The following is an 18,314-nucleotide window of genomic DNA, read 5'->3' on the forward strand; positions in this document are numbered from 1 at the left end:
TAAAAGTGGGAGCACAAGTTGATAAAAATATATATACAAAATTGCATCCTATGTTTTATCAATAGGTTCTAAATGTACAAAATCAAAGAGGTAATACTAAATGAATACAAGTCATTGGATTAGGCCATAGTATTATATTGCATCCAGTTTTGAACACTTACTTTTGGAAAGATATCAATGCCATGGATAGGTGGAGAAGAGATTTAGTAAGGTAATATCAGGGATGAGAGGCTTTAATTATGAGGAGAAATTGAAGAAATTGGGCCTCTTTTCATTATTAGACCATGGACTAAAATGAGATCTAACTGTGTTGAAAATTATGAATGGTTTTGATATGTTAAATATCAGAAATAATGTAGGTCAATGGGTTGGAATTTTAGCCACATCCAGGCAGGGAATGGAAGCGGTCAGGTGTTAAAAATAACACCGCCAGCCTATGTGCCAGTTCCCTGGCTCCATCCTGTCCCCAGGTCATTTTCCTGGTGGTGGCAGGTAGCTAATCAAACTAATTAAGGGACACTTAAGGTCAATTGAAGGCGCTGAAGGTACCAGCAGTCAGTTTAGCTCCTTGGAGGCCCACGGAAGCAGACTGAGCGGGGTGGGGGAGAGCAATGCTCCAGGCAGAGTTTAGAGTCCCTCTCTGCCTGCCTAGGTGCAGGAGCATTCACGGGCCACCCTGTAGAGGAGTTCCTCTACCCGCAGTAGTTTGAAGTACCCTCTCCTTCACTTACCTGCCATGCAATCCTGCTGCTGCTTTCAAGTTGGAAGGCTTTGGATTGGCCCTCCAGCTTTGAGACCATGCCTGCCATCTTTACCAGGATGGTGAGCCCTCCCCCAACATCCCCACCACCACACCCTGCCCCCACCTCGCCCCACTACCCTGGCATTAATTGGCCACTCTGGGGAAACTCACAACGAGTGACTGTTTCTGGCACAGTGCGGGCTTAAGAACCCTTTTGAACTTGATGATGAGGCTCAGAAGCCTGCAGGGAAAATCAAGCCCAATGAGTCAGTAACTACAGTAGATAAATTTAAGATAGCTAACAAAAGAAGATTAGAAGTATTATTTTATGTAGAGTATTGTTATGGAAATGAAGTCCCAAATAGAAATGGTGGCATAGATTGAATCCATAATAGCTTTCAAGATTGAAGTTGATAAATGTTAGAAAGAAAAATGAAAAGGATTCTCTAGGTGACAGTGATCATAACATGACAGAATTTCACATTCAGATTGAAGGTGAGAAGTGTGGATCGGAAACTAGTGTTTTAAACCTAAATTAAGATAATTATAAAGGGTCAGAAGGCAGAGTTGGCTAAAGTGAATTGGGAAGCTAGGTTGAAAGGTAAGACAGTAGAGATGCAGTGGGAGACTTTTAATGAAATATTTAATAACTTTCAGAAAAGATTTATTTTAGTGAGAAAGAAAGGCTCTTTGAAACGGATGCATCATCCATGGCTAAATAAGGAAGCTAAGGACGGTATCAACTTGAAAGTAAAATTCTACAAATCTGGGAAGATTCGTGGTAGGTCAGAAGATTGGACAGGTTTTAAGAACCAGCAAAGAATGACTAAAAGAATATTAAAGGAGAAAGTAGAGTATGAGAGAAAGCTAGCTAGAAATACTTTTAAAATCGTAAGAGTTTCTACAAGTATTTAAATAGGAAAAGAGTAACTAAAGCGACTGTTGGTCCTCTGGTAAATGAGTCTGGGGAATTAATAATGCAAAACAAGGAAATGGCAGAGGCAGTGAATATGTATTTTGTGTCTGGCTTCACTGTAAAAGACTTAGAAAACTTCCCAAAGATGCTTGAAAATAAAGAGATGAAAGGGAGGAATTTAAAACAACCACCATCACCAGGGAAAAGGTGCTAGGAAAACTATTAAAGCTAAAAGCAAGTCCTAGGACCTAATGCCTGCATCCTAGGGTCTTAAAAGAAGTGACTGCAGGGATAGTAGCGGCATTGTTATAACCCTCCAAAATTCTGGAAAGGTCCCAGTGGAATTGGAAAATAGCAAATGTAAAACCTTTATTCAAGAAATGAGGGAGACAGAAAGCAGGAAACTATAGGCCAGTTAGCTGTTATCTGTCATGGGGAAATTGCTAGAATCTGTTATTAAGAAAGTTATAGCAGGATACATAGAAAATAATAATAGGATCAGGCAGAGCGAACGTGGTTTGTTAAAGGGAAATCATGTTTAACTAGTTTGTTAAAGTTCTTTGAGGAAACAACAGGCAAGCTGGATAAGGGGGAAACTGTAAATGTGGTATTCTTGGATTTCCAAAAGGCATTTGATAAGGTGCCACCTCAAAGGTTACAATACAAAATAAGAACTTATGGTGTAGGGAGCAACATATTAGCATGGATGAAGGGTTAGTTAGCTAACAGGAAGCAGGGAGTACGAGTGGTGTGCCACAGGGATTAGTGCTGGGGCTTCAACTATTTACAATCTATATGATGACTTGGATGAAGAGATTAAATGTATGGTAGCTAAATTTGCCAATGACACCAAGATAGGTGGGAAAATAATTTGTCTAGAGGAGTTAAATGGTCCACAAAGGGATATAGATAAGTTAGGTGAATGGGCAAAAATTTGGCAGATGGAGCATAATGTGGGAAAATGTGAACTTGTCCATTTTGGCAGGAGGAATAGAAAAGCAGTACATGATTTAAATGGAAAGAGATTGCAGAGAGAGGAATTTGGGTGTTGGGTACATGAATCATAAAAAGTCAGTATGCATGTACAGCAAGTGATTAGGAAGGCAAATGGAATGTTGGCATTTATTGCAAGGGGAATGGAATATAAAAGCAGGGAAGTTTACTACAGCTGTACAGGGCCTTGGTGGGACCACATGTAGAATACCGTGTACAGTTTTGTTCTCCTTATTTGAAAAAGGATATAACTGCATTAGAAACAGCTCAGAGAAGGTTCACTCCACTCATTGCTGGGATGAAGGGCTTATCTCATGAAGAAAGATTGAACAGGTTGGTCCTATACCCAAAGGAATTTGGAAGAATGAGACATGTAAGATGGAACATGTAAGTCCCTGAAGGGACTTGAGGGTGGATACAGGGAGGATGATTCCTCTTGTAGGTGAGACTAGAATTAGGGACCACAAGTTAAGAGGTTTCCCTTTTAAGGCAGAGATTAGGAGAATTTTTTTCTCTCAGAGGGTTATTAGCCTGAGGAATTCTCATCCCCAGAAAGCAGTAGAAGCTGGGTCATTGAATTTATTCAAGGCTGAGTTAAACAGATTTTTGATAGACCAGAAAGTCAAGGGTTATGGGGGGGGGGCAGACAGAAAGTGGAGTTGGGACCACAATCAGATCAGCCATGATCTTATTGAATGGTGGAGCAGGTTCGAAGGGCTGAATGGCCTAGCCCTGCTCCTAAGTCCTATGTTCCTATGAAAGGAATGGGTTTAAGTGAATAGCTCTTTTAATGATTACAAAATTCCACGCTGTTATTTTTATGGGGAAACATTTCCCCCCATTGGGGGGAGGGGGGGTGATGTGGGAGCAGGCGCGGGTGGGCAGGTTCCCGATTGGCGACTCTGGTAGGGGGTGCGCCGCCATTTAATGTGGACAGGCCAGTTAAGGCCCGCCCAGCGTGACGTCCGCTCGGAAGCGCTGTGCTCTCCCTGTGCAGGCAGGCGGAGAGGGGATTCCCTGAGCCAGAATTGCGCTCTTTCATACATGCACGCAAAAGAGCGCACAGATCTCCCTGAGGCTAAGTGCCGCCTCAGGGAAATCACTGGAAGTTTAAAAAATTTGTGGAAGTGTGGAAAAAAAATTCCTGACATGTCACATGAGCTGGGACATGTCAATTTCTTTAGTTTCAACATTTCATAAACATTTTAAAGCCCTCGTGAAAACTTATCCCACCCGCCTGGCCTCCTCACCTGCCCACCAACCTTAAGGCTCGATGGGCAGGTCCTTTAATTGGCTTAATTACTTTTTTAAAGGCCTTAAGTGGCTGTTGACAGTTTGGCGGGTGCGCAGCCGACTCAGCTGCGTGCCCGCTGAACTGAAAATCTAAATGATGCGGGGTGATGTCGGGACACACGCCCGACATTACCCTGTGTCATTTTACGCGTTGGCGAGCAGGGCCCACCCCCAGCTTGCCTACCGGAAGATACAGCCCATGAAATTTGTCAACCAGTTGCTGGAAGGACTAGTTTTAGGCATGGTGGAGCAGTTTGCCTAACCAAATTGTTCTTTCTTCATGCCATGCCTTGAGCCACATGTATAATGATGTACTGAGAGGCTGTTGCTGCATCATGGTGGGGAGCGGGCCAACTGGCTCCTCAGTTTGGTACAGGTTCCCTTCCAGATTGCCAGGATCAATAATACTTCAGGCGTATCTGGCCTTCTGACTCCAACCCACAAACATTTGGTCTGCTGCCAGCAGAGCAAAAACTTCTGTCACTTGCAGATTTGCACAGATCTCTTTGCTACAACACAACGTAAAACTTCCCTACCCCCTAAATCTTCCACTATAACTATTTTAAAAAAACAAAGTGCGTAACGCGTGGACTACACATGCAGCTGGAAAGTACTAAGAGATAATGGGGCCTAAGCCTGCAGGCCATCCTCCCGTCTAGAGGAGTCCCACAACCTTGGGACTGCTAAGGAGACAAGCCCCAGAACCCTTCTCAATTCTGGAAGGGATCAGCTGCCATCTCAAGTATTGTAAACTCCCCGAACACCCAGCCCTCCTGGCTAGGAACGACCTCAATTCCATCATTGAGGACTCCTCATCCTAAAGTATAGAACTGTATAAGCGCGTATACAATATTTTGCATATACCTGACATTATTGTGGACCCTATATTACAGCATGCTAAAAAACCATGGCCTGAGAAAGTGTGGACACTTTTCATTTGAGTTAAGTAAAACTGAAGAAAATAGATTGACCAAAGAAAGACAGATGCAACTTCTGAATTCTTCTTGTTAAATAGCTAAATGTTAATTTTTGAGAATATATCCCAGTAGTTCACTGAAAGAAACAGAGGAAAAGGCTTCTTATTGTTGATGTGATTAGACTGCCATACAGCAAACTTATTTGAGTAACTGGAGCACTGCCTGAGTTACATAAACATGATATAGAACCAGTGAAAAGTTACAGCACTGAAGGAGGCCATTCGGCCTATCTTGTCCATGCCAGCCCGAGGACACCCAAGAGCCCTTTCTAATCCCACCTTCCTGCACCCGGCCCATAGCCCTGCAGCTTACAGCATTTAAGGTGCAGATCCAGGTACTTTTTAAAAGATATGTTATGATACAGGGTGCCACAGCTCACCAAATTAAACATGCTCCTCTGTCCCTGCCACCCAAGACTCAAAACCTGCCTCAAATCCATTTTGATTCTTCCCCCAGCTTCCATCCGTAACCCCAGATCCACTTTGCGGTGGATCTGTAGTTCCACATGATGTACCATTTCCACTTAAAAGAAAAGAAAAGCAAGAATGAGAGAAGCAGAAAACCACAGGGAGATAAGTAAAAAAATCAATTAAAAAAAACCCAGAAAAGCTAAAGTGAGAGCAGCAACAGAACAAGCGGAAAAACATAGGTAAGGAAAATAATGCTCTGTGACAACACCATGGGAGATTAGAAATAAAAACTGAAAGTGCTGGAAATACTCAGCAGCTTTGGCAGCGTCCATGGAGACAGAAACGGGGTTAACGTTTCAAGTCGAATATGAATCTTCTTCATTCTGAAGAAGTTTTTATTCCAGATTTCCAGCATCCACAGTATTTTGCTTTTATATTACCATGAAGATTAGCTAGTCTTAAAATTAGGGCCGGAATTTTCCAGCCCCTCACGCCTGCAGGATCTTCTGGTCTACGGGTGCCGCCGGTGTGAATGGAGATTTCAATGGCTCACCGGTCCCGGGAAACCGGGCACCGGGAGCTGGGGGGGCTGTAAAATTCTAGTCTACAACAGTTATTTGGTTTATTTATTGTAGAAACTAAAAAATTAGATCAGAATTTATTTTATTGACATTAAACTAAATAGAGTACAAAGATTAATATACCTCAACTGTACACTGGGCCCATTCACTATATTGCCATCGATAGCAAGGTTTGATTAGGCAAGGTTTGGACTGTTCCAGTTGCATTATGCATGGTCTCCCATCTCCCTGGAATGGCTGAATCAATATTCTCTTGCGGGTCATTACCCCTAAATAAAGAAGGTGCAGATGTCACATTTACTTAGCTATAAGAAATTGTTTTGATCCTCCCTCATACTTCATAAAAATTAGAGTTAAAAGGAAACAGTAAAATCAAACCATACATGAGGGTGCAATTCTGTTAAAGAAAATCAGAAAGAATGCTTTTCTACATAAATGATGATCTGAACAAAGGTCACATTTTCAGATGTTGTGTGTTTCACAGCTGTTCCTCAGCTTCATTTTTGGCTAAAAGAAGAACTTTTCACTCTTATAGAATGGATATTTGGGAATAAATATAAAAGGTCACATACTAGTCATTTCAGCTTTTGAACTGTGAGAGCAATGCTTGACAAATTATAATCATAGACTGATCCCCTTAAATAGATTAGGGCCATATAATCATTTCAGAATATTTTTCAGCTAATAATTTATACAATACATATCAAACATGTTTACACAAACACACACACATTTTACATATATAAATGCATTGAAAACTCCTGTGTCAGTCTTAGCCTATGGTAAAATCCTTTTTTACATTTCTAAGTGGTTCTGTGATAGGCCTTAACTAAGTTAAAATATCTATCACACACTAGTAGCTGTATAACTCCACTACTGAAACCGTAGCAAAAACCGAAAATGCTGGAAAAACTCAGCAGGTCTAACAGCATCTGTGGAGAGAAAAAAAAGGAGAGTTAATGGTTCGAGTCCGTATGACCCTTCTTTAGAGCGCAGTCTGGCTCTGAGAGTCAGCACTACAAAGACACAGCGGAAGCACTGGAAACTTTTAACCTTTATAGTACGTCCTCACTTAAAATAGTGGTGGTATTCCTAAAAATCATAACTTTAAGTGAAACAACTTTAAGTGAATCATAGGTTCCCATAGGAATCAATGTTAATGCCAGATTTATGTTCCTTCAGACATTTCGTGCTCAGAAAAAAAACAATGTATAAGTGGAAATGTTGTACCATACAGGTGCAGCACTTTGCATTCCGAGCTGAAATAGCTTGCAAAATAAAATGCATCGCTGAATATAAAGAAATACAATATACAATACAATCAAATTGTTTAAAAATATTACAGTACTCATCTCAGTAAAGTACTTTTAGATTGACAAGGCTCCATCTAGTGGCAAAAATTGGTTGATGCAGGTAGCAGCTGAAGTTCCAAAACTACATGCACTGAGTAACTTTTGCCACTGGATGGAACCCAGGACTTGAGTGTGAATTCTGAAGTGAAGCTAGGAGTGAAGCCAGTAGGGGAGCCAGAAGTCAGGAGTCACTAAAGGAAATGCCTGAGGACCAAGGCAAGAAAAGAAGCTGGGCGGCAATGCCAGGAGTCGGTAAGGGTGGGAAACAAGGCTGGGAGTTGGCAAGGCCGACACTTGGCAAGGCCGGGAGCCAACAAGGCCAGGAGAGGGGGGGATTTAAAATCAGAATTTTCTGACTCAGTTGAGAGTGGTACTCACTAAGCCACAGCGCACTGGGGCATCCTGAGGTTGTGAAAGGTGATATATAAATGCAAGCAGGTTTGAGTGTTTGTGACAGAGAGGCTACAAGGTCAGGAGAGGGATTGACTGTGAGGGCAGATGCACTGCGGGAAAAGTCTTGTGAACAGACAGGCCACAGAAGAGGCAGCCTATGGCATACAACTTTAAAGTGAAACTGACAACGTTAAACCGATATATTGACACTACTTTATTAACAACGTTAAAGTGAAACAACAGTAACTGAGTTAACGTTAAGTGGAGACTTACTGTATTAGGACAAAATATAACAATCTTGTGCTCTGAGATGAAGTTTAATCTGAATAGAGCTGGGAAAAGTGAGTCACAACTCTCCACCTCTACTTGAAAGTATTGAAATTCAGCCACTGCATGCATTCAACCCATCTTCTCAGAGCAGCCACTGCTGCTTGGCTGCTTATAATGCATACATACATATATCTAATAAGTTGCATTAATATTTGTATGTACCTGCAAGACCGCATGATCGAGAACAAGCAGACCAGGATGACCAGTCAGAGAACTGACAATTCACTGGACACTCCACAGCACACGATGAGTTCATCTGCCATGATTTCTCCAAACCCAGCTGTCAACAGAAGTAAAGAGCACTTTCAAGCACGAGTCGTGAAAAAAGACATCTGTACAGTTATGCCATTTTTTTACTTCAGTTCTCTTCATGTTTTTCAAAGCAGAGCTTAGTGGTTCTGCATCTGCTAAATGGTCACCTAGGCACAGTGCATATCGGAATATTGGCCAAATTGGAACACAAGTGTAGAGAGAGCCGCCAATTTTCTTTCCATTAATTTAGATGGGGTAAAGTTAAGCAGATTCCTTGACAGGCCTGTATTCCCACCTGACTGATTTTATGCAAATTACTGTGCCCAGATGACATGCTGTGCCTGGGCACACTGTCTCCCCCTACATCTCCATCTTACAATATGCAATGTGCTTACCTTACAAGCAATCAACTCACGTTGAGATGCATGTGTCTGTTTTTAAAGCAACCTTCCATCTGCCAGGGTTATTCCTGCTACTAGCTCACATAAAACATTAAATGACATTTTACTACTACAAGTTTACAATGCAATTAAAAGGTTGTCAAACCTTCAGAGGCGATTCCTCTAATCCATTATTAACTTCTACATTCTGAATACTTTCTCTTCACAATTTGTCGATGTAAGGACAAATTAATTTGTACCATTAACATGGAACTTTGTAGCCAAATCATGTTGGAATTTTCAGAGCAGGGTTCAGCATGCCCTGCAGGATTTTTCAATATTGATTTCATTTAATATTAAGTTCAAATTTGTAAAATTTACTTTGTAGAGTTAGGAGAGGGGAGGTAAGGTATAATTTACTGCTGTATTCAGGGCCAGGAATCTGGCGGCTAGATCATTTCCAAATCCCGACCCCATATCGAATCTATGACATGATGCGATTTTTAAAGGCAATTGGCCTAAAGGCGAGGTTGGTGCCCAAATGGTGGTGCCAGGAGTGGCCTGGAATTGGGCCTTCATGATGGAAGCTTATTCTAAAAAACTAATGGCAGCCATTACTGGGCTTGTTGTTGCCTGGAAGAAAGGAAACGACAGGAGAGCAGTGGACAGCATCTCATAGTCCACACAAGTGCCCAAACCCTTGGGTACACAAGCTGCGCTGCTCAAGCGATAGCAATTTTGTGACACTGTATGAGCACCTCAGTTTTACTATTCCTTTTCTATACAAGATTTTTCACCAGCAGCTACATTAGTAATGGCTCCTTGTTGTGCTCCCGACAGCCGTGCACTAACATTTCCCAGACTGTTTGCTCTTCCCTTTGGGCAGAATTTTTCAGTCGGCGAGCGGGGGTCAGGCCCGACACGCTGACACGTAAAATGATGCGCGATGACGTCGGTTGTGTGTCCTGCCATCGCGATATTTCGTTCGGCGGGCACGCGCTGCAATCGGTTGTGCACCCGCCGAAATCTAATTGGCTTATTAAGGCCATTAACAAAGTAATTATTGTAATTGTTACTGCTGCCCATCCAATCCTAAGGTTGGCTGGCAGGCAAAAAGCCCGAGCAGCCTTCGTGTTTTTTAGAAAGCCTCACCCACGAGCGAATGAATAAAAAAGTTTTCATAAATATAAAACATGTCCCATCTCATGTGACAGTCACATGAGGGGACATGTTTAAATAAATTTTTAAACCTTTCATTTACTTTTTTAAACATCGATTCAATCTCCCTGAGGCAGCTCTGTGTGCATGCATGTGAAAGAGCGCTGGCCCCGACTCTTCCTCCTCTCCACGCCCACACAGGTAGCGCTGAGCACTACCGGCCACAATACATGCTGGGTGGGCCTTAATTGGCCCACCCACATAAGATTGCGGCACGGAGCCGATCGTGGGCGGTGATCGGCTTTGCATCCGCCCCCGCCCGCTCCCACTGAGCCCGCCCGCCATATGAAAAATTCTGCCCTTTATGAACACGGAAAATTTGATTTGATCCCTCTCCAACCTGTTAACAAGCTCATCAACAAGCTTAACAGCAAGTTAATTGGAGACAAATGGATTACTACCTCTTCTGTGCCCCCACCCTCCTTTCAAAATTACAACAAGTCCCCGAAGCATTAGAAGACTGACGTCATCAGAGTGCACCTGTACCTGACCTTGCCCCCATGGGCAATTGAAAATCCTGCCCATGAGGTCTAGGATTCTGGAGGGAATCAACCACAGATTTTACAAAGAAAGTTTTGAACGTCCCTTTCTAAACTGAGCATTAATTTGTATAACTTTATGGATATATTGGATTAGGCTGACAAGTGGCAGATGTCTTTTACTACAAGATGATGAGAGTGGGAAAGGGATTAAGCAAAGGAATATAAATAAACAGTGGTAGACTGCTGAATATTACTCATAAACAATATCTAGGACACTGGTGAATAGCTTGTTAAAACCTTCAGTGCAATATGTGACACCAGTGAGGAAGTCAAAGTAAGTCTCAAAAAGTTTTAAGATGCACAGTTAGAGGAAATGAGTGCAAGTCCCAGGAGGTATAGTGAACCTATACAGAGCACTGGTTTGGCCTCACGATCAGTACTATGAACAATTTTAATTATCATACTAGATCTTGACTTTGAAGAAGATACAGAGGAGGACCAGTAAGTTGACATGGGAGTGTAGGCTTACAAACTATTAGGTGAGACTACAAATCTCAAATGTATGCAGTGGAGAAAAGAATCTTCAAAGGAGGCCTCTCTACCTTTCCCTCATTCTTTAAGAAACTCTTTGAAACTTATGACCAAGCTTTTGGTCACCTGTCCTAATATCTCTTTATGTGGCTCATGGTCAAATTTTGTTTGAAAACCCTCCTGTGAAGCATCTTGTTTTCACCACGTTATAAGGTGCTCAATAAATATTTATTGTTGTTGTTAACTGTGATGTAACAATAAAGCAGAATTGTGGTGATACCTAAAGGTAAGACTTTAGGCTGGATTTTCACACAGTCATAAGGACTCCAGAGGCATTTCAAAATGGTGGGTGAGCCCCGACTCTGGGATTCCTGTTCCCATTCCTGGCACTCCAATTTTCAGTGGTGCAGGGTAGGTTTGCGGGTGATGACCCTACATCCTGCACTCCCGACCTGGCTGGCTCCATTGTGGGGGTAGTCATCTCCTCGCCCTCCACAATTTTCGCAGAGTCAGCCAGCTTCTTCATGACTTGTGGTTGATGCCCCCTCCTTGCCAACTCCTGCTACCCCCACCCATTCCCAATCGCCCCCATAGTCTCAATGCCAACTTATGGCACTTCCATGTCCATTCGCCCAGAATATACTCTGTACAGGATCAATGAACCCTAAAATAACCATGGCATGTGTGGAACTGCTTAAAAACATCTTTAAAAAACATTGTTGTTGCTACTGTCCTAAAAAGTGCCAATCAACCAGACCTTTAAAGTATCAATAACAGAAGCTATAATCTATTATCTTGTGCAAATAAACAGTGAGTCATTGACAAAAGAGGTTACAGGAAAAAATATCTTATTATAACACCATCCAGCTGTCAATTAGGCACAATTTGCCTTTTCCCCAGCTGTGTCAACAGAGGTAATCCTTTTCTAGGAGTTTGGGCTCTCAGCGAAGATACAGCTGGGGAGAAGGAAAAGTTTTGCTTGATTGACAACTTTGATTTTACAATATGCAATTTATTTCATAATATCATGAAAAGAGGTTGGCCATTTGGGACTGAGATGAGCAATAATTTTTTTCACTCGGGAGATTGTGAATCTTTGAACTTTTCTACCCAAGGAGGTTCTGGTTGCTCAGTCACTTGAGTATATTCAAGAATAAGCTTGATAGATTTTTGGGCACTGAAGACATCAAGAGATATAGCTGTAGGGTGGGAAAGAGGAGTTGAGGTACAAGATCACCCATAATCTTCTTGAATGGCAGAGTAGGCTTGAGGGGTTATGTTCTTATCTTCTTGGGAAATGTTTAACTAAATACCAGGACATAAAAATCATCACAAAAGAAGTGGAAATCAGAGTAAACAAACAGGGCTAGAGGAAAGGGCAGAATATATACCAATTTTTTTTTCTTTAGGACTTATCTTATCCATTCTGTAAAAATTCAAGTTTCAAGCCAGCAAACCATCATTATGCAAATTAACCACACAAGGCCAAGTTTCTGCTTGGACACTAGCTGCACTCTGGGTGAAATTGTTTCTCAAAATTGCGCTAGTTTTGAGGAGTCAATTTCTTGCTCAAGTTTCTGCTCAAACTCATTGGCATATCATCAAACATTAAATCTTCCCGTGAAGCAGCATAATTGGGCACCATTTTAGAACACAACTTTTAAAAAAGAATTTTTTGCAGGCCTAGGTAAGAAAAATGATATTAAACATTAGAACTAGTGGCTTTGGGACTTGCTGCAGCTAAAATATTGGAAGTCCCACCTTGTAGAGCTGCCAGCCAATCAGATTGGCCACCAGCTCTCCCGTCCCCCAGGCACAGCGCTGCAGTGGCCGGAAGAGGCACTGCATGGAGCTGCCTGGCACAAAGTCCCGCGGGCCAGATGATAGGTAAGGCCAGGACAGGGAGGGTAGGGAAGGCCTGGGGGTCGTAAGGCAGGCGCTTGAGGTCTTGGGGGATAGGCCATATGGTGGTGGGGGGGGGGGGGGGGGGGGCGGGGAGCAGGGCGAGGGAGGTCCAGAGGTCACTGGGCCTTAAAGGGTGGGTGTCCCCAGTCAGAAGGGGGCTTCTGATGGAAGCAGCCTCCCCTCCCTTCTCACCCGAGATTGACCTTATTCTAGTTTTCTGTTCCCCCTCCTGGACTGTCATCCGCCTATCAGGCTGGGTGGGAAAAGGCCCCTACATGGCCATCAAGTGGCCATTTAAGGGTCTTAATTGGTGCAAGCGTGGGCTTCCCATTCGAGGCCTTGCCCGCCCAGCGTAAAATCGCTACCAGGTCGGGGCGGGTGGGAACCCGGAGGGAATCCCGTCCATGAAATTTCATGCTCCCTCCCCGCTGCAGAGCCTGCTGGGGGTTGTGGGGTTGCGGGGTGGTGATGGTGGTGAGCAGAGTAAAATTCTGGCCATAGTGTTTGGTGTCTTTAAAAGAGTGGCATTGTTTCTTAGTTATATTGCCAAACAAGTAGGATGTATTGCAGCAGTGCAGAAAGCACTGAGCACAACCTAAGAAATGATTGTCAATTGATTCACTTCAAAAGGATGAAAAGCTGAAAAGCTGAGTGAGCCTTTGAATGTAAGATCTCTCAGCTTTGAGCCTGGCACTCAAGCAAATGAACTTTCTGGCCTTCCACCCAAGTAGAGACCTGTAAATGCTCATTAGAGAGGATAGGGATGTACATAGGTCACTGTCAGTGCTGCACTTAATTAGGTGCTTCAGCTTTTCTTTTGTTTCCGTGTAGCTAAATGTTTGGCCTATCATCCCAGTTTATAATTCTTTTTCTTTCTCTCTCCCTTTTCCCCATCCCCCTTCCCTCTTCTTTTCTTAGATGATACAGCTCAGACCTGACACTTCATGAGGGCAATCTCATTTATACACATGTTATGTTACTCCAGTACACAGCATGCTATGGTATTAGTACTATGCTGGAAAATACCCCTCTGAATTTTTACATGCAAGTATTTACTCTTTCCCAACGTTTCATTGTATTTTATGCCATAGAACCAAAAAATAACATTATCAATTGCAAATTGAAAAGATAATGCCCAGATATATACAGGAAGGTGGGACAGAGATGGGAGAGACATGAAGTGGCCAGGGAACCTGGAAGGATGGGGAACATGGTGGCCCTGCTGAATTTAACTTTCCTGGCCAATCAGATTGAGAGGCAGTTGAGTGGGAAGGCCTGTACGAGGAGCCTGGAGCTGCCCACTGGAGAGGAGGGAGATACTGCAGGAATATGGGGTGGGGGTGCTGGGGAAGAGATCACAGGTCAGCCTTGAGATCGTCAGGGGGTTGGGGGAGATGAGATCATAGGAAGGGAGGCTGATTGCAGCAGGTTAGCCGAGAGGGTGCAGGTGCCGGGAGGAAGCACCACAGGCAGTGCTCCAAAAAGAACATAACTGCTGTTTCCAGCTGCTTCCTCCTTCAATCAGTGTCGGGCTTCCTGAACCCTGGAAAATCCAACCCACACCCGTTAAATCTAAAAGGCTGTTAAAATCTGATACAAGGAGCCTTAAAAACATTTGGAAAAACAGACCCATCTCTTCAGAGCAGGTCACTCACCTTCACCGCAATCTGCTCCAGTGATACTGGAAGTGGGCATGATCATGGTGGGCTGTGGTCAGGTTTCAGATTTTTATGAATTTAACTTCATGCCCCCCTCCCCCCCCCCCCAACTCTGCCCCTTTCCTGTTAATTTCGAAGGGTTAAAGTCCCATCTGTCAATCTGATATTTGCTTGAACTAACATGCAGCTAACCTTATTTTACTAGTACCAGTTCCATCAGGATGTAATAATTATCACATCTTTCTTTATCTGAATGTGAAAAAAGCCACAACAAATTACAAAAAGTCACAAGAGAATGATAGGAACTCGTCTTAAGTAATATTTAATGGTCTGGATATAATTGGGAAAAAAATACCTGTGTTAGCTGAGCTGATGAAGCACGGTGCCGAAAAAAACTATTACTCTCCTCCAGGAGTAGCACTTATAACATGTGACATACCTCTTCACAGAACCTGAGATCGACTGACTTCCCATCACTGCGAACACAGTCCAGCATTCTTGTTTTAATTCCATTACCACAGACTGCTTTATCACTCAGCTGACAAGTGCTCCAATCTATGAGATAGAAGATAATTAGCTGTTTCACAGCATGTTTAAGATAACAAGCAAAAAAAACGAAAGGATTCATTGTTAAATTGAATTAAGGCCCACCCAGTGTGACGCTCGCCCGGAAGTGCCGAGCGCTCCCTGTGCAGGCAGAGGGGAGAATCCCTGAGTCAGGGCTTGCACAGAGGTGCCTCAGGGAGATTTGTTTACGTTTTAAACATCTAAATAAAGAAATTAAAACTTTTAAACCATGTCCCCTCGTAGGACAGTGTCACATGAGCTGGGACATGTCAATGAATTAAAAAAAATTTTTTTTATTGAATTTTCAAACACTTCATGAAACTTCATCCCGCCCGTGGATGAGGTTCCATGAAAAATACGAAGGCCGCCTGGGTTAGACGGGAAGCTCATTTAATTATTTCAATTAGTTTTTAACAGACTTTAACAGGCCTTTGACAGTTCAGCGGGCGCACAGCCAACTTGGCTGCGCATCCGCTGAACTGAAAATCGAAATGACGCGCGGTGATGGCGGGACGCCCACCCGACATCACCGCGCATCATTTTACGTGTTGGCGAGTGGGCCCCATCCTCGCTCGCCGACCTGAAAATTCTACCCCATGTGAACCAGTAGATGCTTTATCAATTACCTGTATCGACTGGCTGAAGGCTGTGAATATGATGTTCTTAAAACTGAGCTGATACAAGACTGCATTGTAGTCGGTGTTACCAATGACGCCCTATCTGACCTACTGTAATACAAAGAAGACTTAACTTTGGAAAAGGCGATTCAATTGGTCAATTTTTCCTAAAAAATCCAAAGGCCGCTTGGCCTTTTCGGCCTGCTCGCCAATTGTAAGGTTGGACGGGCAGCTAAAAATTTCATTTAATTGGCACTTTAATAGGCCTTTTAATTGTCGACAGGCGTGCTGCTGACTCCCGTGCATGCCCACCGACAGAAATATCGGGCGAGTGCACGATAACATCATCGCGCATTATTTTATGCTCATTTGGGTCGGGCACGTCCCTGCCTGACGAGCAAAAAAATTCTGGCCGTAGTCTGGAATGTGGATATTTGTGTCAATGGACATATCTCCGCTTCTTCCTCGAAAAGAGGCCTGAACAATCCCCATCCACCACTACACTCCTCAGTCTGGCTGAACTTGTTCTCACACTGAACAATTTCTCCTTAAACTCCTCTCACTTCCTCCAAATAAAAGGTGTGGCTATGGGTACCCGCATGGGCCCCAGTTATGTCTGTCCCTTTATGGGGTATGTGGAACATTCCTTGTTCTAGTCCTACTCCGGTCCCCTCCCACAACTCTTTCTCCGGTACATCGATCATTGCTTCGGTGCTGCTTCATGCTCTTGTCTGGACCTGGAAAAAATTATTAATTTTGCTTCCAAATTCCACCCTCCACCATTTTCACATGGTCCATCTCTGACACTTCCCTTCCCTTCCTTGACCTCTCTGTCTCAATTTCTGGTGATAGACTGTTCACCAATATCCATTACAAGCCTACCGACTCCCACAGCTACCTCGACTACAGCTCCTCACACTCCGCTTCCTGTAAGGACTCCATCCCATTCTCTCAGTTCCTTCGCCTCCGTTGCATCTGTTCTGATGATGCCAATTTCAAAAACAGTTCCTCTGACATGTCTTCCTTAACTGAGATATTCCACCCATGGTAGTTGACAGGGCCCTCAACCGTGTCCTGCCCATCTCCCGCGCATCCGCCCTCACACCTTCCTCTCCCTCCCAGAAACATGATAGGGTTCCCCTTGTCCTCACTTATCACCCCACCAGCCTCCGCATTCAAAGGATCATCCTCCGCCATTTCCGCCAACTCCAAACACATCTTCCCTTCACCCCCCCCTGGCGGCATTCCACAGGGATCATTCCCTCCGGGACACCCTGGTCCACTCCTCCATCACCCCCTACACCTCAACCCCCTCCCACGGCAACTTCCCATGCAACCACAGAAGATGCAACACCTGTCCCTTTACTTCCCCTCTCCTCACCGTCCAAGGGCCCAAACACTCCTTTCAAGTGAAGCAGCATTTCACTTGCACTTCCCTCAATTTAGTCTACTGCATTCGTTGCTCCCAATGCGGTTTCCTCTACATTGGAGAGACCAAACGCAGACTGGGTGACCGCTTTGCAGAACACCTTCGGTCTGTCCGCAAGCATGACCCAGACCTCCCTGTCGCTTGCCATTTCAACAGTCCACCCTGCTCTATGCCCATATGTCCATCCTTGGCCTGCTGCATTGTTCCAGTGAAGCTCAACGCAAACTGGAGGAACAGCACCTCATCTTTCAACTAGGCACTTTACAGCCTTCCGGAATGAATATCGAGTTCAACAATTTTAGGTCATGAACTCTCTCCTCCATCCCCACCCCCTTTCTGATCCCCCCCCTTTTTTCTTCATTTTTTTCCCAATAATTTACATAGATTTTTCTTTTCCCACCTATTTCCATTATTTCTAAATGTATTTACATCTATTGTTTTATCTCTGCCTTTTTGATTCCTATTTTGATTCCTTCACCCCACCCCCACTAGGGCTATCTGTACCTTGCTTGTTCTGCTTTCTACCCTTAATTAGCACATTCCTTAGATAATATCATCACCTTCAACACTTCTTTGTCCTTTTGTCTGTGACATCTTTTGGTTTTCTCCACCTATCACTGGACCTCTATCCAGCTCTGCCTGTCCCACCAAACCTCACCACCCCCCCCACCTAAATCAACTTATATTTCACCTCTCTTCTATTTTTACTTAGTTCTATTGAAGAGTCATACGGACTCAAAATGTTAACTGTGTTCCTCTTCGCAGATGCTGCCAGACCTCCTGAGTTTTTCCAGGTATTTTTATTTTTGTTTTGGATTTCCAGCATCCGCAATTTTTTGCTTTTATTTCACTAAATTCAAATTGGATACAGGAGCAAGTGGAGCAGTCTTGTTTGACAAAGAACCGTGGCTATTAACATGATGGCTGAGGCCAAATGAAACCCAGTTATATGGTCCAGGAGGGATCAAACTACAAGCCATAGGCATGTTGTAAGCAATGCTCCAATACAAGAACAAACAGATACAGGGAACATTATATGTTATTTGCAATCTGGAATTCTCTCTTCTGAGCCAAGACACCTGTGTAGACTTCAACCTCATCAAGACAGCGGAGGACGTCAATCAATGGACAGTCATTGATAACACCAAATCTGTTTGGTGAAGAGGGAGGTGGGTGTTACATCTCCTGAGTTTGCACAGGAAGGGAACAGTCTGTTGGGGGTGATGAGGAGTGTACCAGGGTATCAGGGAGCGAACAGTCCCTTCAGAATGCTAAAAGGGGAGGGAAA

The 18,314-nt window shown here is 43.6% G+C and overlaps 1 protein-coding gene across 1 annotated transcript in view; it reads right to left on the reverse strand.

Moving 5' to 3' along the window:
• Nucleotides 1-18,314, reverse strand: part of thsd7aa (thrombospondin, type I, domain containing 7Aa) — a 536,154-nt gene that overhangs the window by 49,749 nt on the left and 468,091 nt on the right. Inside the window, exons 18-20 of the mRNA XM_078538824.1 lie at nt 14,853-14,968; nt 8,150-8,267; nt 6,036-6,181 (exon numbers count right to left, since the gene is read on the reverse strand). Coding sequence (XP_078394950.1) covers nt 6,036-6,181; nt 8,150-8,267; nt 14,853-14,968 — 380 coding nt within the window. The remainder of the gene's footprint in view (nt 1-6,035; nt 6,182-8,149; nt 8,268-14,852; nt 14,969-18,314) is intronic.

This window comes from Cetorhinus maximus, chromosome 3, assembly GCF_964194155.1.
Source record: "Cetorhinus maximus chromosome 3, sCetMax3.hap1.1, whole genome shotgun sequence".
Lineage (NCBI taxonomy): Eukaryota > Metazoa > Chordata > Chondrichthyes > Lamniformes > Cetorhinidae > Cetorhinus > Cetorhinus maximus.